The following is a 25,834-nucleotide window of genomic DNA, read 5'->3' as shown; positions in this document are numbered from 1 at the left end:
ACGCCATATTCTTTAGTTAGTAATTTTCACCTGGCTAATATTTTAGCAACATTTTGACAATAACCTAGATCAGCCTTAAACATCCATATCTGGAAACATGGACCAATGTGAACCTAATAAAACTGTATACTGTATACCCCCCCCCCCCCCCCCCCTTACTATTTTCAAACCACAGCCCTGGCAGCAATATTTATAAATTATGATTAATCAACAATTTCTATGAATAACCTTCTAAAAGGGACCAAAATAATTATATACAAAATAAGACATAGCAGACATGTGGCTCAAGTAATTTATTCCAAGTCTCATGCAAGGGCCAATTCAAATCAAGTAACACTATGATACAGAAATGTATAAGTTTCACGTATAACTTACAACACAATATGCTAAGCAGTCCCGTCCACACGGAACTGATTTCTTTGTGAAAACGCAAGTCTTGTGTGTTTGGGCCAACCGTCCAGACAGATCCAGAGTTTTTGGTTCCCAAAAACACACTTTTCTGAAACCAGGTCCCAGGGTGGATAAGATCAAAAACGGACCTATGCGTTTTCGTGTTAGGATTCGTGTGGACGCCTGAAACGCAAACAATGACGTAATTGCCCCCCCACCAGCTGGGCGACATTAGAGTTGCATTGAAGTTTTTAGTTTTATTTGATTTGTATTATTTTTGTAGCTTTAAATACAGCCCCTTGGTAAATTGAGTTAGGCTACTAACTGTACATTACAAGTAGTACAATTATTTCTGCTCAATCTAAAAGGTTTAACAACTGCTTTCTCCTCCTCGACTGTATGTTTGTATACAGCGCGCAGGCTTGATGTGCTCCACTTTTTTTTGGTGGAAAACCAGCGCCACACAGTTGCCTTGAATATGTACTACAGCGTTTCTACAGCTCGATGCGTTTTCGCAATGAGTCCGTCTTTAAGGAGATTCCTGAAACGCCTCAAAGGAAAACAGAGGGGAAAAGAGTGTTTCCGCCCGTGTGGATGAGACCTTAGAACACAGAGTACAGTGCTGCAAACCACAGTATGCTGTGACATGCTGGCTCTATTGCATGAAACATGAAATGGGGGAGACCACGCCGTTTTACAATAATATAGAATTTATTAACGTAATAAGATCATTTTAACAGAAAATTAAATTGGATAAAGATAAAGAAGTGTGGTGTAAGTCAGTTAAATGTAAGTAACCAAAAGTGTGACGCAAAGTCAGTCGATGTGTAACAAAACGATGGACAAAGAAAGCCAACACGCCGGAAGGAGGGAGCAGCTCTGACTGTTGTAAATGCAGGGCTTTTATCCTGCTGCCAATCAGGCACACCTGAACTGCATCACCTATTAAAGGGAGAGAGAGAGGACAGGCAAACCATGTGGAAATACTACAGTCTGTGTTCAGAATTTACAAGGCAGGGAGAGAGGTGGGGTTTCTCTGGGTGCCGGCTCATGTGGGTGTGAAAGGGAACGAGGAGGCGGATGAGGAGGCAAAGAAGGCGATGAAGGAGGAAACAGTGCAAATTCATTTGCAATATGGGGCACCCGAGTACATGGAAAAAATAAACAGGGCTCTAAAAGAAAGGTGGCAAAAATCTTGGGAGAAGGAAAGGAAGGGAACTGTACGGTGTACTTTTCAATACAGGAAAATGTAAATAAAGATAGGTGCACTTTTAGGTGCATAAGAAAAGATGATGTAGTAATCACAAGACTGAGGCTTGGACACTGTGGGCTGAGGAGTGGGCTGGCTCTGATTGGCAAACACCCAGATGGCAGGTGTGAGTGTGGAGAAAGAGAGACTGCAAAACATGTACTTCTCCAGTGTAGGCGCTATTCCAGGCAAAGGAGGACTCTGTACCGGAGGCTTGGGTCAGCTGGGGAATCAGTTTTTAATATGCGCACCCTTTTAAATCTGGATTCAGTGGATAAAACAAAGGAATTGATGGACTACCTTCACATCATTGGAGCATATAAAAGGATTTAAATTTTAGGGGGAAATAACAAACAGTGGGGGGCAGCAATACGCCATAGCTGCGTCAAGGCTGCCTAAAAAAAAGAAGAAGAAGAAGAAGGCAAACCAAACAGCAAGGGTGGAGTCAAAGCAAGGGTGGAGTCAAAAGCCGTTTCTCAATTTGCGTTCTCGTGCGTACTCGTGTACTTGCGTTCTCGGTAAACGTCATCAGTGGTGGCCCAAGCACTGTTCCAATTCCAAGTACGCGAGAACGCGAGTACTGTCGTAAAACCCGGAAGTGTTCTCGATGCGTTCTCGATGAGGCCGTTCCACCGAGGATGCATCGGAGGTGACTCGTGTGGACTTGGGACCGTTAAATATCCCAGAATGCATCATCGAGTCCGCTGCTGTTCCAATTGCAGAGTGCGTACTCGCGTTCTCGGAAGTCTGTACTTGAAAGTCCGGACTTGCCAAGTATGTACTTCCAAGTCCGCAAGAACGTAGTCCGCGTACTTGGTATTGAGAAATGGCTAAAGACTCACCAGGGTCGTCACAATGCTAACTTGAGTCTACAATGCAGTCCTAACCAGTGTTTGGAATAACGCAGTTTAAAAGAACGGCGTTAGGTAACGCCGTTAAGCGTTGCAGGATGCGGTGAGTAACTATAATTAATTACTTTTTAGTAATAAGTACTTTTTAGTAAAAAGTAACATTCCCAACACTGGTCCTAACCAGCGTTAGCACACTGAGGCAAAAGTTCTATACTTAACAGGGTTAGCTTATGCCTACTGGCGTTAGCACACTGAAGCAACAGTTCTATACTTAACAGGGTTAGCTTATGCCTACTGGTGTTAGCACACTGAGTCAACAGTTCTATACTTAACAGGGTTAGCTTAGCAGGGTTAGCTGAGTCTGCATACAATGCTAACCAGGGTTAGTCCATGGTTACCAGGGTTAGCACACTGAGGCTACAGTTCTATACCTTACAGGGTTAGCCTATGCTTACTGGCGTTAGCACACTGAGTCTGCATACCATTCTAACACTGAGTCCAAAGCGCTATGCATGGCCTTCAGCTTGCGCGGGGCTGGCAGGTGGTATCGTAGGTGCTTCCAGAAGGACGAGGAGAGGGGCCGGGAGCAGGGGCCTCCCCAGGTGACGGAGCTCCCAGCCTTAGTCAACAGTCTCAGGGACTCTGGTAAGACCCTGGAGCCCCCATCCTCTAGCTGCTCCACCAAGACCTTCTGGGGGGTCTTGGTCCGGATAAGCACCAGACGGCTCTTCTTGTCCACCAGAGCAGAGTGGATGGCGCTGGGCAGGCCGAAGCACAGGTCGGGCTGGTCCTCGGAGCTGGGGAGCAGGACCACCCTGCGACTCTGCAGGATGCACCGCATCACCGCATCCGCCATGGCTGGGGGGGCGAGAGAGACAAGGTGGGGGTTAGGGGGCTAGAAGTACTGAGTTGATATAAGATATGTTCTTTACTCATCCCAGACGGGAGGTCTGGGTGTCAGAGGACTGTAATAAGAATACAAATTAAAAAATATATTTTAATATGGAACAAAATCTGTTTTTGGTCACGTGGTGATCTCTAGACACACCTTCTCCGGGAGACACGTCCCGATCTTGGAGACACAGGCGGTACCCCAGCTGGTCTTCCAGAACATTCTCCATCCACCTGCGGCCCTCCTCGCTGAGGGCAGTCTCCGTGTGGCTCTGATAGGTCATCACGTACGCGTCGTAGCACTTCCCATCTGGGGACCAATAGGAGGAGAGTTTCATACGACGAAATGTGATGAGTTAATGTGTGGTTGCCCAACTTCTTTGGGGCGGGGTGGGGTGCTTGAATTTCCAAACAGAAATTCAAGGCACCCCCAGATTCAGTCAATACTAGGGAATGATAATATTACTAAGATATGTTGTTAGGAATTTTCACAATATTTCACTAACACAAGACGTATTGCATAGAAAGCATATATATATTTATATATCTACAAAAAAAAACAGGAAGAAATTGAGCGATAAAGGTTTGACCCATTAAGTGGAACAATTAATTAATGAAAAAGCCGATTGCGATCGCTGGTGTCCACACCCGAGGCGTTGCTATGGCAGCCGAGCTTGTCCCTCAGGACTAGGGTGCAGGGGACTCTACACCAGAAGAAGACCAGGCCGGAGGAGACCACTAGCAGCAGGGTGAAGAGCACAGCCAGGCCGGCCACCATGTAGCTGGACACCGGCAGAGCTGGGAGGCAGAGGAAGACAATGGAGGAGGAGGGAGAAGACGGAGGATGAGGAAAAACCACACATTACAACAACACGACGCATGCTCAAAGATGCTTAACACGAAGAGACAACATGAAAGACATGCACAATCCTTTCGCACAAATGTAACATGTAATTATTTGTATCGCTAAGTCTCAAAGGGCTTCGCAGGCCCACGTAGAATAGCAACCCCATGACACTACGCCCTCTAGGGCAAGGCTATAACTGCTCTGAATCCTTTATTAGAAATTCACAAGGCAATGCGTTTATGTGTGCTGTCTGTCGGTGAGAGGCAATTGTTTTAGGTAAATCAGGAATCATAGTTAAAATGTGTGTGTGTGTGTGTGTGTGTGTGTGTGTGTGTGTGTGTGTGTGTGTGTGTGTGTGTGTGTGTGTGTGTGTGTGTGTGTGTGTGTGTGTAGTCCTTTGTGTAGTACAGTGTGTGTGTGTGTGTGTGGGGGGGTGTTCAGGGGAAGAGGGGAAGGGGTGGGTGAGCAAATAAAAATTAACTGCAACAACAGTGCAGCAATAGTGCAACAGGATATTTGATAAGTGCTAAAAGATAATGAAACTGCACTGATGCAGTAACAGGCAATACAAAGAGAGAATCAAACTTTTTGAGAAATACTTACGGAAATATAGGTTTAACCAGTGTGTGTGTGTGTGTGTGTGTGGGTGTGTGCTACAATTAACTGTAGCAACACAGTGGAACACAATGTAACTAGTGCAACATCAACTTTTTGATTAATCAGATCAAGTAGTGTTAACAGACAATATATATATATATATATTTATATATCATTTATTTTCACATATTTTGTAGCAAACTCTTCACAGACTCCCTGGCAATGGGCTGCGGACCCCCGGGGGTCTGGGGACCCCACTTTGAGAACCACTGCCATACATCATGTCAAGTGATGTGTTTCTACCTTTCAGAGTCAGAGAGATGGATACTCTGGAGCCCTTTTGTGTGGACTCCACCGAACAGGTGTAATTCCCTGAAAGTTGGTCCTCTGTAACCTTCTGGAAGACCAGAGACAATGTGATGGTTCTCTTTTCGCTCACCGTCTTTCTGTCGGGAGGATGGAGGAGGAGAAAGAGGAGTGAGAAATAGGGAGGAGGAGAAATAAGAAGAGGGGAGAGGAGAGAAGAGAGCAGAAGAGAAATGAGTGGATAGGAGAGAAGAGTTGAGGAGTGGAGATAGGAGAAGTGAAGATGAGAGAAGAGGAGACAAGAGAGGAGAAAGAAGGATAGGGAATACATGAGAGAAGGGGTACAAGGAGCAACATTTAAATTAGAATTTAAAGATGCAGTGTGTAGAATTTAGTGGCGAGTTTGCAGATTGCAACCAGCAGAAAGCAACCCTTCCCCACACACCTCCTCACACCCTTTCCAATGACGTAGGAGAAACTACGGTAGCTTTTTCTGTCATGGAAGGTGCCAGCAGGTACTTTCAATATGATGTTTTTATCTACGACAGCATTGAGTAGCCATGATTCATGTGATGGGGTTCCTTGATAGACTCCTAAATTATATTTAGTTATCAAGTCTGTGAAACTATAGGTCATATACAAGCAAACTAGTGATTATGCTAAAAAAGATACCAACCTCGTCCTATATATAATTCTTATTTTCATGGGATTACACAAGAATTTTTTGTATACATATAAGTCTCTTCCGATTGATTGCCACAAAATTCCACACACTTCACCTTTAAGTTAAATATGAACAAAACAGGAATCTGTGTTCTTTATCATAAATACATGTGTACATACACGTGTTGGATGCTGCTAATACACAGCATCGAAAAACTTACTCTGTGGTGTTATAGTACAATGACTGATTCTGGTCTGCCGTCACAAACGCATTCCTGTCTAACCAACACACAGTGTCAAACTCGTCGTAAACCTCCACCACACAGGGCACCACCAGCTGGGAATCTGGGGGAGATAAGATTATATCATGCCGGTACTACCTCTGAATCAGACACCAGCACCAGCAGGGTACAAAGCAGAATACAGACAAAAGGATGGTCTTGTGTTGGTTTGGAACCCAAATGGCTGCAGCCCTCCTGATAGCATCCTAATCCCTACCTGCTTCTAAGTTACATCTATCTGGATTCAGTGTACTTGGCTTTGGATGAAAGCGTGTTCTAAATAGTAAAGGGAAAGAATGTCTTCCCTAAGTGTTCTTTGTACAACTCCCCTGCCTTTGGGGAGCAGACTTACCCAACTGTACCGGGTACACCTCCAATGGTTTGGGGGACAGGATGGTGGGGGAAAGGCCATCAAACTCTGAAGAATAAAAGAAGCTTCAAATATGACACCCTCTTACTTTTTTGTTAATTTTCTTTCTTTAATCATTTTCTGCTACATTTACATTATGTCGGAAAGCAGACACTTTCGTCCAAAGTGACTTAAAAGTGAGGCTGAGAACAACCAAAATCCCCAAAGTTCCCACCAGGCTGTATAAAGAGATAATCAACATAGCAATAAGGGATATATAACTGGTATGTCTTACGTTTAATTTTGACCTTGAGTGCAATGGTGCTGCTGTGGTTATACAGTCGCCCGCGATACTGATATGACTGGCGGCAGGTGTAGACGCCCTCATCTTCCTTCGCCACAGAACTGAAATAGCCTGTAAAGGCGTCCATCTGTATGCCGTTCTGAAGGGGTGGGACAGCCCAGCCCAGACTTAGAGTTAATTATAGATTGTTCTAGTTGTGTAAGTCACATGGATCAGATGAATACAAATATATGGCATAAAGGAGCTGGGAGAGGAGGGAAGAGGAGAGGAGAGGAGAGGTGAGGAGGGAGGAGATGAGAGGAAAGGAGAGGGGAGAGATGATGAGAGGATAGAGGAGATGAGAGGAAAGGAGAAGGGAGAGATGGAGAGGGGAGAGGATAGGAGAGGAGAGAGGAGAGTGAGAAGAGAGGAGAGAAGAGGAGAGGAGGGAGACGAGAGGAGAGGAGAGGAAAGGAGGGAGAGGAGAGGAGAGGAGAGGAAAGAAGATGAGAGGGGAGGAGAGATGAGGAGATGAGGGGAGAGGAGAGATGAGGAGAGGAGTTTTGAGGAGAGGAGTTATGAGGAGGGGAGAGGGGAGAGGGGAGGGGAAAGGATAAGATAGGAGGGAAGAGGAGAACACTTGAGAGTTACCTTGTGCCACACTTTGCTGATGGGGTTAAGTGATGAGATAATCAAAACATCTGGGCATTTCAGATGGAAGGATTTCCCCTGGGAGCAGTCTATTGGTTCGGTGTCCTCATCCTGTCTGGTCGGGCTCACCGTCAAAGTGAACCAGCAGGTGGAATTCCTGTTCCATCCAAAAATAATCCAGACTAAATGTCACTGTTTTTATTTGTATTTGCAAGTTCAGGTAACACATTTAGACATGGAGAGCTAGATTTACCTTATGTACCTTCATGAAACTATCACATATTGTATGATATTTTTAATTGAGAAAAATATGAAGCAAAATAAAGAGATTGTAGTTATTGATATTTAATTGTACATGTATTCCTACTAAGAAAATATTATATTAAGATAAGATAATACCTGATTGATCCCAGAAGAGGAATATTACACACATTGGTTAGAGAATGAATAAATAAATAACACAAAATAAATAATAAATAAATGTCTATCTGTCTATCTGTCAAACACAGATCGACAACATAATCCACGACCGTGATGACCTCAATGTCACCATGCTCTTACAGTGAACGCAGCTAAACGTCTAATTTAATTCCTCACTTCCCTTTCCAGGGTGCCCTCACCCCAGGGAGCAGGAGTAGTTCCCCTGCCTCTCCACGGAGGCCCTCAGCACCACCAGGAGCCCGCTGTGGACCAGCAGGGCGTCCCCGTACGAGTCCCCCCGCCACTGGGCCCGCTGGCCCTCTGAGGGGTGGGGCTGGTGGTGGGTCCAGGTGATGTTAGCTCCCAGGAGTCTGGCTCTGGGGCAGCGGCACTTTACCACGAGCATCTCCCCCTGTGGCGCAGTCAGCTTTATGTGCCGGGCCCTGTACGCGCTGCAGAGACCTGGGGAAGGGTGATGTTTTGTATAAACCTCCATGGTTGTGATTGGCTAGGGGTTCCTCAACCTGTTTTGATCACGCCATTTGGTCTGGAAATCGCTACGACCCGAACTTCTGATATTTGTGTGCTATGCTTGCTTCCACCCACACATCACTTTCTGTTCTGTCTTTCTGTCTTACTGTCTGTCGATATCGAAGTAGAAGTAAACTCTGCTGATGCAAAGTAATATGAGCTCAAAGCATTTGTTGACATTACTAATAGATCCCAAACACACACACACACACACACACACACGCACGCAGGCACACACCATGCATGCAAACAGCAATAGCATAGTTCACTGAAGCCTAAACATATGTTGATTGCTGGAGAGGGTGGAAATGTTGTAATGCAATGTGAGTGAACTCGATAGTAGGCTAAATTGCCGGCGAACCAAGCTACCGTCTCTAGCCTAGCCTTCTCTCTGAAGGACGCTACAGTGTGTTGCATAGCAACCGCCGTACACTTTGTAGGCAGCCAGGAGGGACTACTTTTTTGTATTCGTTAAAAAAAAAATGCTTTTCCGACTTTGTCGCTTTCTCAAAATTGAGGGTGTCTATGACTTTCATTTCGCCATACTTACGTAACCGTTTTATAAAAGCAATAGATCACTTCCGTCAGTGGTATACGGTCATTATACCACAGTTAAGGGGGTCTTTATAAAATGATGAAGTGGAGAGAACTTGCAGATAGGTAGTACTTTTTAATATGCCTTTTACTCATGTCAGAGTATCACATACCAGTCCGTCAGATCAGATGTAGGATAATAAAAAACGTCACTGGACAGGACTGAATGAGTACGAGAGGAGGTTCTGAATATTATTCATTTTTAGTAGCTACTGTAAATATTTTAAAAACGTATTCAAGAAAAGACATACACTGTATGAGAAAAGACAATTAAACCTTAATATATATATATATATATATATATATATATATATATATATATATATATATATATATATATATATATATATATATTGGGTGGGATCCCTGTCAATCTGAGTGTACACCCAGGCCCACCCATAGATCCGCCCCTATATTATTTTAATTTCTGAAATTAAGATTAGAAAATCTTACCTTGAAATGATAGGAAATACAACACCGCAAGGAGGAGGTTTGCCATCGATACCAGAATATCCAGAAGACAGGCTAATAGTAAAACAGAAATGATCTGTCAACAATTTATATCCTTCGATCTAGACTACAGGGTCCAGACTCCAGGGTGCGTGCAGTGTCTCCTTCTTTTGGCACCGGAGACGTACCGCCCACTTAGTCGCTAGTCGACGCCCACCCCGCTCTTTCGTTTGGATCAATGAGCGTTTGTAGCCAGAGTCGTAGGTAGGCCCTACCACACATTTGCACTTTCGGGTTGACTGTACGATGGCGGAATTGCTTTGAACCTCACATCACTTTCTTTTTTCACTTTAGTGTGGACTTCATGCTTGTCCGCTTGTCAGCTACACAAACAAACTGTTTTGTTGTGCTGTCGTCTGTCGGAATATAAATGGCAAAAATCCCCAAGTTCCCCTTAATTGCCAAAAGGAGACCTTTGTATATAGTTAACGTTTTCCATAATAATAGAGTGAGCAGTTTTTCGGGGGAATCATTAATCGATCTGGAAAGTCCAGATTCCATTTATCCGTCTTACAGGAAATAAAAATAAAATAAAAAAACAGCAACATCAAGTTTGGTGAGGCTAGAGGCGTACATATAGACATAATGGCGTGTGGTTAAGAGGAATTAGCAAGGGATTAACAATTCAAATGTCATACACTAGGTCACACGTCACACGTAGGTCAATGACGTCACCCATCACACTCCTATCCCTGGAAGGAGGGTTCCTCCCAAAGGTATCTTCGGGGGCTAGGGTTAGGGGGTGTAAAGCCCTTTGAAGCTGTCACTGGGATTAAGGGCAATACAAATAAAGTTAAAAAAGAGAACGAGCCAGCAAGTCGTCTCTGAAGACCTACCTCGATCGAGTCGGTTTTCAGCTTTGTATTTTAGCCCCCAGAATACCAACAGGAGCTTTGTAAGTTTCACTTAAGCAAGTGGTTTGTCTTTCTCTGTAATACTTAAACAGAGTTTCATTACTGTCTATCTTAAGACCCTGTAACACTGTGCAATAAAGTAGGCCTACTGTGTATTTTTAATTGAATACTACTGAATACTACTACTATTATTAAAATACTTTATTTTAATAATGTATTTTAATAATAGTATTCTATGTATTGTCTTTTTTTGTATTATAGAGAAAGACAAACCACTAAGCCTACACATTCAAATAATCAGAGTCCACAATGATAACAAAATGCTCTTAGGAAATGGTAAGCTTACATTAAGACACACAGGAGCAAGCTTGGAAACAAATCAATTACGGTTTTAAAACAATATCAAATGATAAGGTCCCTATTTGTTATATTCAAAAGAATAAACAACATAAGGTCAAATTAGCAAATTCTATCAATTGATTGACTGTATGTGTATTGGCCTGTAGGTACACTAACCCGATGATGGGTACTATGGGTATTAATGTTCATCAATCTCTGAGATACACACTAATGTGCTGTGATGATCCCCAGTAACACGTGGTCTCGCGTGCCTCATATTTCGCAAGTCGGGCTGACCAACCTGACCTCTGCCTTCCTAGAGATTTCATTCTCTCGTGACAATCAGTAATCAACACCAGCCCAAGGGCCTTTCTAGTGCCATGCGTGGGGGGGGGGCGCCTCACCTTGTATTGTGAGATTGTTATAGCAACCACCACCCGCCAGTTACCGGTTGGGCTGGTCATTCAAAGGATTTTTCAAGCTGAACATTTTCCAAAGGAGAGCGTTATCTCAGGGTTGTTTTTCATTTTTTGCAGAAGGAGATTTTTTGTGGTGATCACCTGAGATGACTGATTTGCTGCGTCTGGCGTCTGACGCAGAGAGGAACCTCTTGCCCACACTGTCGGGGCTCAGCGAAAATGGTTGGCACAAAATTAGAATCGTGTGGTTGTGGTTATTTCTGGCGAAAAAAGGAAGAGAAGAGGACAACAATGAACCAAATATGCAACAGATGCTGAGTAACTGTTGGGATTAATTTTCATAGACTTGTTTGTTTCTGACATTGTTTAAGATATCGACAGCATTTGGGGTTACGTTGCTGAGTACATTGAACGTCAAATGACTTCACAGAAGGTGAACTGTCCTTCTGTCCATTCACCTGTTGACTGTCTGTCTGTCTGTCTGTCTACCTGCCTTCCTGTCTGTCTCACTGTCTGTCTGTCTACCTGCCTTCCCGTCTGTCTCACTGTCTGTCTGTCTAGAATAGAATAGAATTGCCCTTTATCGTCACTGGTTACAAGTACAAGTACAAGTGCAGCGAAATTAGCCATCAACCAGTCCGTACATATACACACAACAACACATAAACACAGAACACAAAAAAAACACAGAACATATGACAGGTGGGGGTAGACAGGAACGGAAGACAGGGTATGAGCAAAGTACAGCCATAACATGAGGAGAGGGGAGGGGGGAAAAAAAGGCAACCCCCAGACTATGCTCCTGTGGGGAGTACAGTGTGGGAACAGGCAAGCAGCCATCCGGTCCTCTGCAGCCATTGTAGGCGCTGGACACAGACCCGTCTTGTCAGACTGGGGGAACAAAGCGGCGAAGGCGTGGGATGGGGGTGGGGGGGGTGATTGCATATCTGTAACTATGTAAGAGTTTGTGTATGTGTAGGCCTGGAGAGTCGCTTCCCCTGGCATCATAACCATGGTGTCTCAGCCGCAGGATGGCATGTTTGTCTACCTGCCCTCCTTTCTGTCTCACTGTCTGTCTGTCTGTCTGCCTGCCTGTCTCACTGTCTGTCTGTCTGTCTGTCTGTCTGTCTGCACCAACAGTAACAGTAGATCATTGCTATATTATTTATGGTCGATGAATGGTCAATGTAAGCCACTGATCGATCGATGGGTGGCAGCAGGGTGTCCACGTGGCAGGACTGGGCACCTTCTCTTTCTCCCAGCTGAAGCTGGACCTGGGAAACAAGATTGCGGTGATCCAGAGACCTGTCTTCCTCCTGGCTGAGAAGCTGGTCCAGACCCAAAACCTGAGGCATAAGAGACCCCTGGCCACAGGTCAGAGAACACAGCAAGACACACACACACACACACACACACACACACACAGACACACACACACACACACACACACACACACACACACACACACACACACACACACACCAAGATACTCACATCAACACACACATACACCAAGACATACACACCAAGATACACATGAAGACACACACCAATATACTCGCATCAACACACACACCAAGATACATATTAAGACACACACCAAGACACACACACACACACACACACACACACACACACACACACACACACACACACACCAAGATACTGACATCAAGGCACACACCAAGACACACACCAAGACACACACACACACACACACACACACACACACACACACACACACACACACACCAAGATACACACAAAACACCCACAAAACACCCACCCACCCACCCCCACACACACACACACACAAGAAAAAACAGCAAGATAAACACAGCAAGATGCCCACAACATCATACACACGTCAAAACACACAACAGGATGCACAAAAAACACAGATATGGTGTCAGTGGTCCACTAACGTCGTGGGTGGTTGATGGCGACAGATGGCGTGTCTGATAGGATTCATGCTGGTGAACATGTTGACTCAAGCACTTTCATTTAACATCAAGTGAGGATGCACATTCTTTCAGTTCATACGTGTGTGTGTGTGTGTGTGTGTGTGTGTGTCTGGTGTGTGTGCCTGCGTGCGTGTGTGTGTGTGTGTGTGTGTGTGTGTATCTTTGCACAGCAACACACATCCCCGTGGTGGCGCTGAACTACGCGGCCGTCTCTCAGGAGGGCCCGTTTGAGCGGGAGGCGGTGGAGGGGTGTGTCCGCGAGACCCTCCTCCTGCTGCCCCGAGCCCTGGCCTCGGGAGGCCCCGCCCACCTCGCCCTGCAGGGGGTGGGCACGCTGTCAATCAGGAACCACAAGGTGAGGCGTGACGCAGCGGTGTCTTCTGGGACCTTAACGCATGATTCACGTTTCAGCGTTACCCGGTTCCCTGTAGTTTATTGGTTTTATTCATTGGACACACAAGGCATAACTAAGTCACACCCTGATACATGACACAATTTAGTCCTGGACTTTGAGGTTGGATTATAGTTTTGCGTCGAGTCGCCGTGGGTAACGCATCTCTACGCCGGTGCTTTCAGTCGTTGTTCTGCGTCTCGACACGTAAGCTATAATGGCCGCGGCGTTACCGTACAGACCCTAACCAAGGGCGCCCAGGGCACCAGCACGATGGGGCTAAGGCAAGTGCACATGTTCACAGTGAGCGGTGGGTTGACACCAGGTCAAGGTTAGCCGGGAGGAGTGAGTGGAGAGGCCCTTTGCCTCGCTCTACTCCTGCACTGCTGGGTGAGTTTTATGATTGAATTACTATTTATCATTTTGATAGTGGTCATTAGGGTCTGAACCCAGAATGCCTTTGGGCTGGGAGTGAAACATCCTCCATTACAGTGTACTTTTCTGATACTACTACTTTTCTGTTACTACAGATGTTCAGCACTATGTTTTGAAGTCCCGTGTTACTTCAAATGACATGTGAGTGCGATGGGATGGTCCATGTAAAGCAATGGTCTGTGTAACCCCGCAGGTGGGAATGAAGTTCAACAGGGACTTTGTGAAGACCCTGGACTCCACCGGAAGACTACTGCTGGCCCTGTCCAATGTGAGGAGAGAGAGAGAGAGAGAGAGAGAGAGAGAGAGAGAGAGAGAGAGAGAGAGAGAGAGAGAGAGAGAGAGAGAGAGAGAGAGAGACCGAAGGACCTACAATGTGTGGATTACAAAGCTACAAGAATGAATGATATATGTTCAGTCACACATTCATAATCACACTATCACAAAAAAAAAAACTGGTTCTCATTTTGCTTTGTTTCTTTAAAAACCTTTCTATCAATATCTTCGTATTAAATCACCATAGGTATGTTGACCCAACCAACCAATAAAAAGTGGTGTTTTCCTTCCACACGTACCATAGGCCCAGAGACCTGGTAGCAGTGTGTCTCTGATGTCAGCATGCCCGACCCCCGCGGGCCCGGGGCCCACCAAACTGCCCTCCGTCGTGTCCCCCCAGAGAGGAGCCCCGTCTGGGGCCGGAGACGGACACAGGCCCCTACCGGCCCCGGACAGCAGGGACCCAGCAGGTCCAGCAACCCTCCACCACCTCACCTCAGAATAACCTCTTCTTCTCCTCCTCCTTTGAGGATTACTTATTCTTATTCTTTAGGCTGGAAAAGTCGTAGTGAAGTATGTGCCGGTTTTGATTACATCAAAAAATAGACATTGTTCATTTATTCGTGTCGTGCTAAAATTATGTTTGTTGTTTGTTATTTTGCGGTCTCAATAACTTGTCTGGGGTTCTGCATTTTCGCTTTGGGAAGTATCGTGTGAAACCTCTAACCTCTGGTCCGACCTTTAGACGAGTTAAGATCCGTCACACTAACCCTTTCAAGAATGTACATGTGATGAATACACCAACATTCAAACACCATCACGACAGACTGATTGAATAGCTGGTGTTAATGGGACAAGGCGGCAGCTATAAGATGGATACAATAAGATAAGATAAGATATGCTTTATGTATCCCTTCTAAGGAAACTGGGAGCAAACATAACATGGCATGACAAACAGACAAACACGTCAGAGCGGGAACATTACAATAACGCCCTAACAACGTTATTGTGATGATCTCCTTCCTCCCCTCCGTTTTCTCATGAGTCACTAACAATATAACAAAAACATTGTCACCAGCGCAGTCATGAGTGTTGTCTTCTTAACCTCAATCATATGGTCCAAACATGAAAATAAAACCAAATGTCTGTATATCTGAGATGTGTGTTCTTCCTAGGGGCCCCAGGGTCCAGGGACCCCAGGCCCAGCAGACCTCAGCCCCCTCAGTGGTCGGGGGTCCACGGGATCCGCCTCTCTGGGGGTCCGGAGACCAGCGACTACCCCCCACAGGCTGCCAAGAAGTAAGGTAGTCATGCACACAGATGTGAAGGGATGTGTTTTGCAAAATGGGAAAGCTTGTTGGCTTGATGTGAGTTGTATGTTGACAATTTCACTCATAGCAAATACTCACACATCACTGTTCTGAATGTGAAGTCACAGATAAAGTATTCACAAATGTGTCGATTGATATTGACAATATTGAAATGTTGTAATACAACATTTACTGTGGAATGAGGAAGTGGGGAATTTCTGTATCTTTCTGTGACTTCATATTCAGCTCACATGTGTGTGACTATTTGATACAGGGGAAAATGTAAACAAAGTTCTCACATCTCATTCTTAGATCAAGTCTCCAAGCTCACGCATTTTGCGACAGATCTACCTTCATACAAGCACACACACAAGCACATACCTGTGCTAACTAACACACACACACACATACACACACACACACACACACCTGAAGACACACATTCAATACATATCCACACCATACACACAAAAAACACACAAAACACACACACACACACACACACACACATACACACATACACGCACAAGTGCACACACATCAAGGTGATTGGGTCTAGTGTTTCTGGGCTGGGTGGGGTCCGTAGTTGACTCAGGTGGAGGAGGACTTAGCAGGGGGTCCTATATTGTTACAGCCCTCCAGCTCAGGAGAAGTCCCATCAATCATGCACGCACACACACACACACACACACACACACACACACACACACACACACACACACACACACACACACACACACACACACACACACACACACACACACACACACACACACACACACACACACACACACACACACACACACACACACACACACCCACCCACTGCCCAGGTCAACGGACACTGCTCTATTACCTGGGAACGCTATCTGGGTCAACGTGTACGCTCCTCATGCACACCAAAGCATTATGTTTTAACGATGATGAGTGAAACACATTATCTGAAGAACATGATCTGAAGAACACACACACATGTGTGTATATATATATATATATATATATATATATATATATATATATATAGTGTACATGGCAATAAATACGGTAAAATGCAGATGTGTAGAAAAGGCACTGTGTAATCAAACTTAGTGATTATGATGACTTAATAAAGTTGACAAGTATGATGAAAAAAGGACTAATGCCGCTTTTCCACCGCCAGTACCAACTCGACTCGACTCGACTCAACTCGGTTTAGTTGCGTTTCCATCTAAAAAAGTACCTCTTCAATGTGGGCGGGTCGTAGAAAAGAACCTCTCCACCATGGGCGGGTCGTCATTAGGTTTTAATCACGGGAGACGCGATTCCCGGGAAATCTGAATCTGATCAAGACTATTTCCTGATTCCCGGGAAAGTATGATGGGAAATAAAATAAAATAAAATAAAAAGCGCAATGACTGCGCGTCTATTGTTGTCATACGGTAACGTTGATAGAGGCGAAACTCGAGCCCTAGGAAAGGAACGACACTGAAACGAAACAGCGAAACGCTGATCCTCCGGAGCCGGTCCGTGGACTCCAGCCACGCCGGACACACACAACCACGCCCGACACACATAACGACGCGCAGCCTAACTCTAGCCCCGGGAAAGGAGCGACACACACGGCGAAACGCTGATCAGTGTCCCCCTCGGGAGCGGGTTCGTGGACTCCAACCACGCCGGACACAACTTAACTTGAGTGAATATTCCCATTTACAGCCGCTGGCCAATCAGTTACCAGCAGCCTGTTTACGTCACACAAAAGTACCTACTCCTCTCGCTTGGAACCTCGACGGAGGTAGTAGCCTACTAAAAAAAAGTACCCGGTACTAGGTACCAGGTACTTTTTTTGCCAATGGAAACGCAAAAAAGGCGTGGCGAGTCGAGTCGAGCTGGTACTGGCGGTGGAAAAGCGGCATTAATGTAGTTAAATATAATGAGTGTGGCTGAGTACTGTTATTGGGAACAGCAGGGGGCATTTTGTGATGCTTATCCACCGTGACTTACACTGAATTGTTGGTACATGTCATTAATGTGAAGGTTGAGGGTTAGGGCATCTTGCTCAAGGATGCCTACAGCTAGACTCTGGACACCATAACCTTTCAGCTAGGAGTTAAGCACCCTAGGACCTTTAAACACACCACTCGCCGTTATACTGACTGAAGGGACTTCCTTCACGCTTGTGTTTCCAGGAGCAGTGTCTCCTTTTCACCACCAGAGGGGGTAGTGACGGAGGAAGAGCCTCACAGAGACGCGAGGTGCGCTGGACATAACCGCGCTGGACAGGTGTGTGTCTATTTGTATTTGTTGTTGTGATGTTTGATATCAATGTACGATGCTTGTCTCTGTGTGTGCTTTTGTAAACATATGTTTGTGTGTGCATGTGTGTGTGTGCATGTGTGTGTGTTTTTGTTTGTGTGGGTCAATGCGTATATATGTTGTATTCCTGTTTGACTCTCTAAACTTTTGTATGATTGTACATCTGTTTGTAAGCTGTGTTACCTGTGTTACCTGTCTCACCTGTCCCTCTGCCCCATAAGAGCTGTGTTACCTGTGTTACCTGTCTCACCTGTCCCTCTGCCCCTATAGGAGCTGTGTTACCTGTGTTACCTGTCTCACCTGTCCCTCTGCCCCTATAGGAGCTGTGTTACCTGTCTCACCTGTCCCTCTGCCCCTATAGGAGCTGTGTTACCTGTCTCACCTGTCCCTCTGCCCCTATAGGAGCTGTGTTACCTGTCTCACCTGTCCCTCTGCCCCTATAGGAGCTGTGTTACCTGTGCATGCAGCGCTCCCAGAGGAACGTCCCCCTCTACCTGCGGGAGGCGAGGAGGGCAGAGGAGGTGGAGCAGGAGGTGCTGCTCCTCCTCAAAGGTCAGCAGGAGGAGGAGCTCTACCTGCAGGGAGAACAGGTGGGTGCAGGTAGACAGGTCACACCTGTGCAGGAGGTAAACAATATGAGGGTAAGAAACAAAAATACATACATGCATGCATGTGTGTGTGTGTGTGTGTGTGTGGGGGGGGGGGGGGGGGGGATATTTGTGTGTTTGTCTTGTTGAAACCAGGCTCAGAGGGGCCAGCAGAGGGCGTTCTCTGAGCAGGTGGCCGCGTTCAACCTGGGGGCGTCCCGGACCCTGAAGGAACAGAGAGCCCAGAAACCCCAGTTCCACGTTAGTCTCCAGCTGCTACCTCCTGCTTTGCTTTCTGCACTGACTTCACTCAGTCTCAGTGAAGTCCTTCTCCACATATAGAACTCTCAGTGAACACTTAACTCTCAGTGAACACTTCCCTAACTCTTAAAGGAATACTTCACTAACTCTTCGTGGAGTACTTCACTAAATCTCAGTTGAGTACTTCTCTATACTTCTTCCTATTCCCCCTTGTTTTTTTGATAAACATAATTGCAGTGTTGTGCATGAACTAGTTCAAAAGAACTAGTTCATTGAACAAGTTCATTTTTCTATGAACTTTGAACTGAACGTAACATATTTTTAACTAAAGAACTTGAACTTGAACTAGTTCAGATTTTGTGACATTCTGAATTGATGCTTAGGTCCAGATGACATGATTATTAAATAGAGTTACTGCCTTAGTTGTGATGAATGAAACAGGTGTACAAATAATATCCACAACAATTTGAGATTGTAGTGATGGGCAGCAGGTAATGGAGAGGATTCATTTAAAAGATAAGCACACAATACAGTTTTTCTTCAGTTTCTAAAAAAACTGTTAATGAACTGAACATGAACTAGTTCAAAACTGAATTGGTGAACTATGAACCTGAATTTATTCATTTTCTTTTGTATGAACTGAACTTTGAACTAGTTCATGTGAAGTATGAACTTGCACAACACTGCATAATTGTTACCCTCATGGGATGTTGCCAAGAATTACAGAGTGTCGTCAAGGGCCATGGGTGGTGTTAACTACATAAGGTCATATGACTGTGACAAAATGAATAAGGGCTGACTCTGACCCATGGTGTGTGTGTGTGTGTGTGTGTGTGTGTATGTGTGTGTGTGTATGTGTGCGGTGTGTGTGTGTATGTGTGCGGTGTGTGTGTACGTGTGCATGTGTGTTTAGGGCTCCTACCTCTTCGCCAAGCGGCCCCTGACGGCGGCCCTGCAGGGGGCCCGGGAGCGGGGCCACCTGGAGGAGCTCCGGGACCAACTGCTGAGCCAGAGGAGCCGCAGCCGCCGGGCCCAGCAGGAGAAGCTGCTGCTGGAGAAGGTGGACCAGGCCCAGCTGGCCCACGAGTAGGTCTCCCTCGGAGCCCCCCCTTCCTGACCACCAGCACCACCACCACCACTGCCACCACCATCACACCGTACACCACCACTAGCACCTCCATTAAACATTACACCACCACTACCACCACATCACACCTTCCACCACCAGTACAACCACCATCACACACTGGTGTGTCTGTGTGTGTGTGTGTGTGTAACTGTGTGTGGTGAGTCCCTTCTGTGAGTGTGTGTGTGTGTGTGTGTGTGTGTGCGTGCATGCATGTCAGGGTTGCTCTGCAGAGAAAGCAGCAGTTTCTCCAGAAGCAGCAGAGAGTCGACCACTACCGAAGAGCCCTGGATTTACAGGCAAGAGGACACAAACACTTCAAAGACTAAAACATATTTGACCCCACCAGAGATGTATAGTAACGACTACTTCACTACTGTACTTAAGTACTAAAATGCTGTATCTGTACTTTACTGGAGTATTATTTTTTTCTCCTACTTCCACTTTTACTTCACTACATATTTTTAATACTTCAATACTTTTAATACTCCAATACATTTTTCATGTGCTGAATCGTTACTCGCTACAATTATAAAAATGTTATATGTTCTGTTGGAAGATTCATTGCTCGTTGGCCGGAAACGGAAAGGGGGGCTGTTTACATTTGGTTGTAGTCTTTTCGTTTGGTGCTCCGTCTCAACAGTAGGCAGGGGCGATTCTAAATGAGCCAAATACCTGAGACAGGACCAATAGTCAAAATGTCAGTGTCAACCACTCTATTACAACCTAGACAAACCAGAAAGGGGGCTCAATGTTCAAAATACCGGAATTGTCCTTTAACTTACCCATGTTTGTCACTTAGCCGTTTTCTTGGAATACCCCTCTGGCCTTTGAGATGTTTTAGTTGTTTGTTTTTACATAAACACTTGTATGTGGCCTTTGACAGCTTTAAGACAGCTCTGTATGTATTCCTGTCCTTGTACTGCTGCTACAGCCAAAGGAATTGTGTGTCCTTCAGTTGAAATATTTGAGATAATATAAACAATATGATATTCAAACGTTTGACTGCTTTCTTTAATATAAACACAATACTTTTACTTTTACTTTCAGTACTAGTACATTTTAAAATAAACTACTTGCAATACATTGGAAACATTTTGAATAGTACTTCCACTTAAGTGGGGTGTTTAAAGAACACTTCTACTTCATTTGTAAGTACTTTTACTTAAGTCTGGGTCTCTAGTACTTTATACATCTCTGGACCCCACCCAGCCGACCGATGTTGTATTAACTGCTGCACGTATGAAGGTTCCCAGTTTGGTAGAATGTGAACAGTGTTGGTTCTATCGTGTTCTATGTGTTTTAGGTGGAACATGGCAGAGGACCGCAGTACACACAGGACCAGCAGCCAATCAGCACTGGGATCGGGCGGTGGGAGACGGCAGCCACGGCCAATGAGAACCGAGAAAGAGCCCAGAAGGTCACGCCTATTTTCTGTCTCATGCTAGTGTCCCAAATGTAGTAATAGGTAAACAACAACATTTATTATTGTATACTTATTATATACATTTAACTATTGAATTGGATTTGGATCCTCCAAATCAGTTTGCCTCAGTGTATCTTAAGTTGCTGTTCTCTACGCCCCCAGGTGTCCCAGGAGCAGTTGATGGCCGCCACACAGAAGAGAAAAGAGGATGTGTCCAGACGAAGAACACAGCAGCAGACCGAGAAGGAGATGCTCAGCCTCAACCGCAAGGAGTGAGTGGAGATGGGGGAGGAGGGAGAGGTAATAGAGGAGGGGAGGTGGAAGGGGAGGTGATAGTGGAGGTGATAGTGGAGGGGAGGTGATAGTGGAGGGGAGGTGATAGTGGAGGTGATAGTGGAGGGGAGGTGATAGTGGAGGTGATAGTGGAGGGGAGCTGATGTTTCGTACACTTTGGTGGCACCTATGGTGAAAAAAAACACACACCACTACACACACAAGTGAGTTGAAGAGCAATCTGTTGCAGTAGCTCAGTAGCTCCCCTCCTTGGCGGAACAACCACTGCTGGTTGAGGGAAACGTGTCCCAAACTCTGCGCCGTTTGTGATGCATGGCGGCAGAGTCGCAACTGACACCCAGTTCATAAGATTCATAATACTTTGAATGCAAGGGCTTTCGTCAGTGGTCCATGAGCTCATCCACCATTGTGTTTACCTGAATCGGTGATAGCGAGTGACTTTGCTGAGATTTATTCACATGAAAATCTTTGTAGATCTTTTTGATTGAGCCTTCAAGAAAACGTAGACACCGATCTCTACTCTTCGCTCACGTGTCTCAGACTGTAAGTCCATGTTCCAAACGCTCCTCAGGCTGATCCTGGACCGCCTCAGATGCTCCGAGGCCACAAAGGACCTGCGCGCGTCGCTGGAGGACACCTGGAGGAACAGCACCCGGCTGAAGCTACGGCGGGAGGAGGAGGAGAACAGCTTCCGCAGGTGGGTGGAGGAGCCAATCACATCAGCCCCTCCCGTGCCCCGCTGAAATGACGACAACAAGTCGATCCAGTCTCATTAGTAGCCCTTCATCATGTGTACGGTCTCAAAGGGCTTAACGGATCCACCTTGGATCCTTAAAGGGGTGATATCATGACACCAGGTGTGAGTGTGATTAGCCGCATCACAAGCCGTCTGAAAATCGGCCTTTTCCTGTGCCTTAGTGACACAAGTGGGCGTGTCCACCTAGATGTATGATGGATAGATCAGCAACATTTGCTACAGTCCACTGGGTAGGCTGTTAGACTGATCTATCCATCATACATCTAGGTGGACAAGCCCAATTGGGATGTCACTAAGGCACAGGAAAAGGCAGATTTTCAGACGGCTTGTAATGGCTAATCACGCTCACACCTGGTGGCATATTTGAAGAGTTTTTGTTGAGAAGGAACTCTTTGATCTTTGAGTAAAGTGTGTGGTTCCAAACCCCCTCGTCCCACATGGTGCTGGTGTCTTGTGGTCCCAGGTTCGGGGGCACCCTCCTGTTGGACCAGGGCGACCAGCACCGCCGCTGCCACCAGTGCAAGAGGAAGCCTGGTAACCATGGCGAGAGCAACATCTGGAGAGAGTCGTGTTACACCTCTGGCTCACGCCTCATGATGTGATGAAACACCACTGGATGACCACGCAGCCGGGAGACCAACTAAAGGGGACCTTTATGGGGAATTTGCGTGCCAGTAATCGTTTGGGGTTTTTGTACTTTTTGGAGGTTTTCTGTGGAAAATGGGTTTGCTGTTGTGTTTTTTTCTTTGAGTCGTGTGGTCACTCGAGAGGTATTGAAATTATTTAGATGAACACTATTTACCAATCAATATTTACTTAATGTCTTGCATTTATTTAACACACAGAGGAATATAATTTGGAATCTCCTCAAACAGATCTCAGGTCTCAAAGGGCCTGAATGTTTGGAAGTTGGTTTCCAAGTCGAGTTCCACTGTGAGTGTTTGGTGAACAAATGTGAACCTCATTCGGGTCACACTCATCATTTTCAGAAATAAACATTTGTCCCGCAAGCACAGGAGTAGAAAGACATGGTTGGTAGGTATGAGGAGGTAAGGAGACAGGAGTAGTTGATAAGGAAGGATAGGATTAGGAGACAGGGGAGATGGTAGAAAAGGAAAGATAGGATAAGGAGACGGGAGCAGATAAGGAAGGATAGTTTTAGGACACAGGGGATATGGTAGGTCAGGAAGAATAGGAAAGTAGGAGACATGGATATAGATATCAGAAGGTGGGCTGTGCTTGTGCAACATGAGTTGATAAGAAAAGTGATGGATGTGGTGTTGCAGGATGAGTGACAGTGAGGGGTGATGGATGTGGTGGATGATGAGTTAGAGTGAGGAGTGATGTATGTGGCGTGGATGATGCTAACATGGACTTGGCTCCGTTCCTGGTCTCCTGTCATGCCTCCATGACGCTTCTGGAACACATTCATCATCGTAACTCCACATGACAAACAAAAGAAGGATTTCCTATATGACACACTGCTGATTAATGTAATAAATGACAGATACATTGTGTATGTGTTTTCATGGGTCAGGGCATGTGTGTGTGTTTCAGGGTGTGCGTCTGTCTGTTTTGTGTTTCTGTGTGTGTTTGTGTGAGTGGACATCGTATGTCAGTTCGTATTTCAATGAAAACGTTTGATCATAAAAAAGAAAATATGAATGTTTGTGAGTGTGTGTGTGTGTGTGAACACCATCCTTCACCGTTACAGAAACGACACACACAATAGATCCACCCTAAACCACATGTCTTGAAACATGCAGTGCACACACACAAATACACACACACACACGCAGACACATCCCAGACACAGATATACACACACACACACACACATGCCTTTTAAATCAGCCTCCAATGCAAGGTTTATAAATGATCTCCAAAGGGAGGTATTATTCCTCCTGAGAACCTAAAGGATGAGGATCACAGGCAAATGCAACAAACACATGCTCTCCAATCAGCTGGGTCATTATTAAGTATGAGAACAATTCCAACAAATACAACAGTTATTGTTTATCGTCAAACATTTCAAAATACTGTTTCAATGATTTAGAGCTGTATGTACACAACACATATTACTTTGTTTTCCTTGGGAATTGGACAATCTTTAAAGACAGATTCCTGAGTTATTTCTTCATAGTCTGTTTTGTTTGCTTAATGACATGGTTTAAGATGGTCGATTTCCAGTTGAAACTTAGCTTTGTTGACGCAATTCAAATAATGTGTTGCCCAACACTGTACTGCTTTCCAGTCTGTGATTAATAAAGTACAGTTTATACTTTGTCTTAGGCAACAGTGTCACTAAACCCGATGTTTGTTTAGATCTGATGGTCATGCCAACGGTTACAAAAAGAGAGAAGAGAGAACACAATCGCTAGTAAACAAACTCAGTTATTGTGTTTTTCTATTCACTGTTTCAATTCACCTAAATCGTTTTATGATCACACCCCGGCACACACACGCACACGCACATGCACGCACACACACACACACACACACACAATTGTATACAAGCACTGACAGACACATACAATGTAAACACTGACACAAATAGAAAAACACTGACACACACACACTTGCAGGGGGCATCTCACCTCAATCAGTGTATAAAAACACCCTTCCTGACTATAATTCACTTCCACCAACATGCCGACATACATACTATACCCCCCACCCATCCTCTTCCTCTCTAACCAGCACGTACACACACACACACACACACACACACACACACACACACACACACACACACACACACACACACACACACACACACTCAAAGTCACAATTTTAACTTCTTCTAGTCTCTAGTCAATGCTGATTTCCAAATGTCATCAATAAAATGAAATCCCTGGCAAGCCATATCTCTCCCTTTGTGTACAAGAATCAGACTATTGACACTCCCAAAACCCCACCCACTCACACCACCCAGCCAGCTGAGCTAAGCTAGTACGTGATGACAGTTTCATAGCATGTTAGAGCAGACACAACACTGTTATTGAGTGTTTGCTCTATAAAGCCTCCTGCATTCTAACTGGGAGCGGCTCAATCTCACACATTGTATCTTTATATCTGGGAAGTAGGGCTGTACAGGGTGAGGCTATGTGTGTGTGTTTGTGTGTGAGTGTGTGTGTTTACGGTAAGGTGGGGGAGGGCAAAGTGGTGCAGACCACTTGTTGCTTCCAAGCAGCAGTGATGGTGCTATAGAGGCTCCATCAGCAGTGACGGTGTAGAGATCTTCGTCAGCAGTGACGGTGTAGAGAGGCTTCAGGAGTGACGGTGTAGAGAGGCTCCATCAGCAGTGACAGAGCTAGACTAGAGAGGCTTCATCAGCAGTGATGGTGTAGAGAGCTTCATCAGCAGTGATGGTGTAGAGAGCTTCATCAGCAGTGATGGTGTAGAGAGCTTCATCAGCAGTGATGGTGTAGAGAGCTTCATCAGCAGTGATGGTGTAGAGAGCTTCATCAGCAGTGATGGTGTAGAGAGCTTCATCAGCAGTGATGGTGCTATCGAGGCTTCATCAGGAGTGACGGTGCTAGAGAGCTTCATCAGTGACTCAGGTCGTCATGTGGAAGTGGTTAGTGGTTGCCGTGGTAGCCGTGGGCGGGACGGCTGCAGATCTCGAGGATCTGTCACTTTGACATTTTGACACACTTTGCACTGCATGTCACGGCAACAGCCCCCACT

General features: G+C 45.5%; 2 protein-coding genes across 2 annotated transcripts; one reads left to right on the top strand and one right to left on the bottom strand.

The window, feature by feature from the left end:
- Positions 1-297: 297 nt before the first annotated feature.
- Positions 298-9,499, bottom strand: LOC311356791 (interleukin-1 receptor-like 1). The gene is made up of 10 exons (XM_084476649.1): positions 9,357-9,499; positions 7,979-8,240; positions 7,359-7,515; positions 6,720-6,867; positions 6,428-6,493; positions 6,016-6,139; positions 5,129-5,271; positions 4,030-4,179; positions 3,539-3,691; positions 298-3,348 (listed from the first exon to the last, which is right to left on the bottom strand). Exons 1-10 carry the CDS (start codon positions 9,400-9,402, stop codon positions 2,951-2,953), a joined length of 1,647 nt encoding a protein of 548 aa, XP_084332775.1. The 5' UTR covers positions 9,403-9,499; the 3' UTR covers positions 298-2,950.
- A 706-nt stretch (positions 9,500-10,205) lies between these two features.
- Positions 10,206-19,996, top strand: LOC311356536 (coiled-coil domain-containing protein 81-like; the record flags this gene model as incomplete). The annotated part of the gene is made up of 13 exons (XM_084476331.1): positions 10,206-10,308; positions 11,143-11,247; positions 11,397-11,458; positions 12,246-12,399; positions 13,160-13,344; positions 14,009-14,083; positions 14,393-14,558; positions 15,264-15,387; positions 17,567-17,660; positions 18,137-18,283; positions 18,437-18,541; positions 19,455-19,627; positions 19,888-19,996. Exons 2-13 carry the CDS (start codon positions 11,172-11,174, stop codon positions 19,994-19,996), a joined length of 1,470 nt encoding a protein of 489 aa, XP_084332457.1. The 5' UTR covers positions 10,206-10,308; positions 11,143-11,171.
- Between the last annotated feature and the right edge of the window lie 5,838 nt (positions 19,997-25,834).

The sequence above is a fragment of the Micromesistius poutassou genome (assembly GCF_964030765.1).
Source record: "Micromesistius poutassou genome assembly, chromosome: 12".
NCBI lineage: Eukaryota > Metazoa > Chordata > Actinopteri > Gadiformes > Gadidae > Micromesistius > Micromesistius poutassou.
Note: the sequence above shows the minus strand (reverse complement) of the source record. Positions and strands in the feature narration are given on the sequence as shown.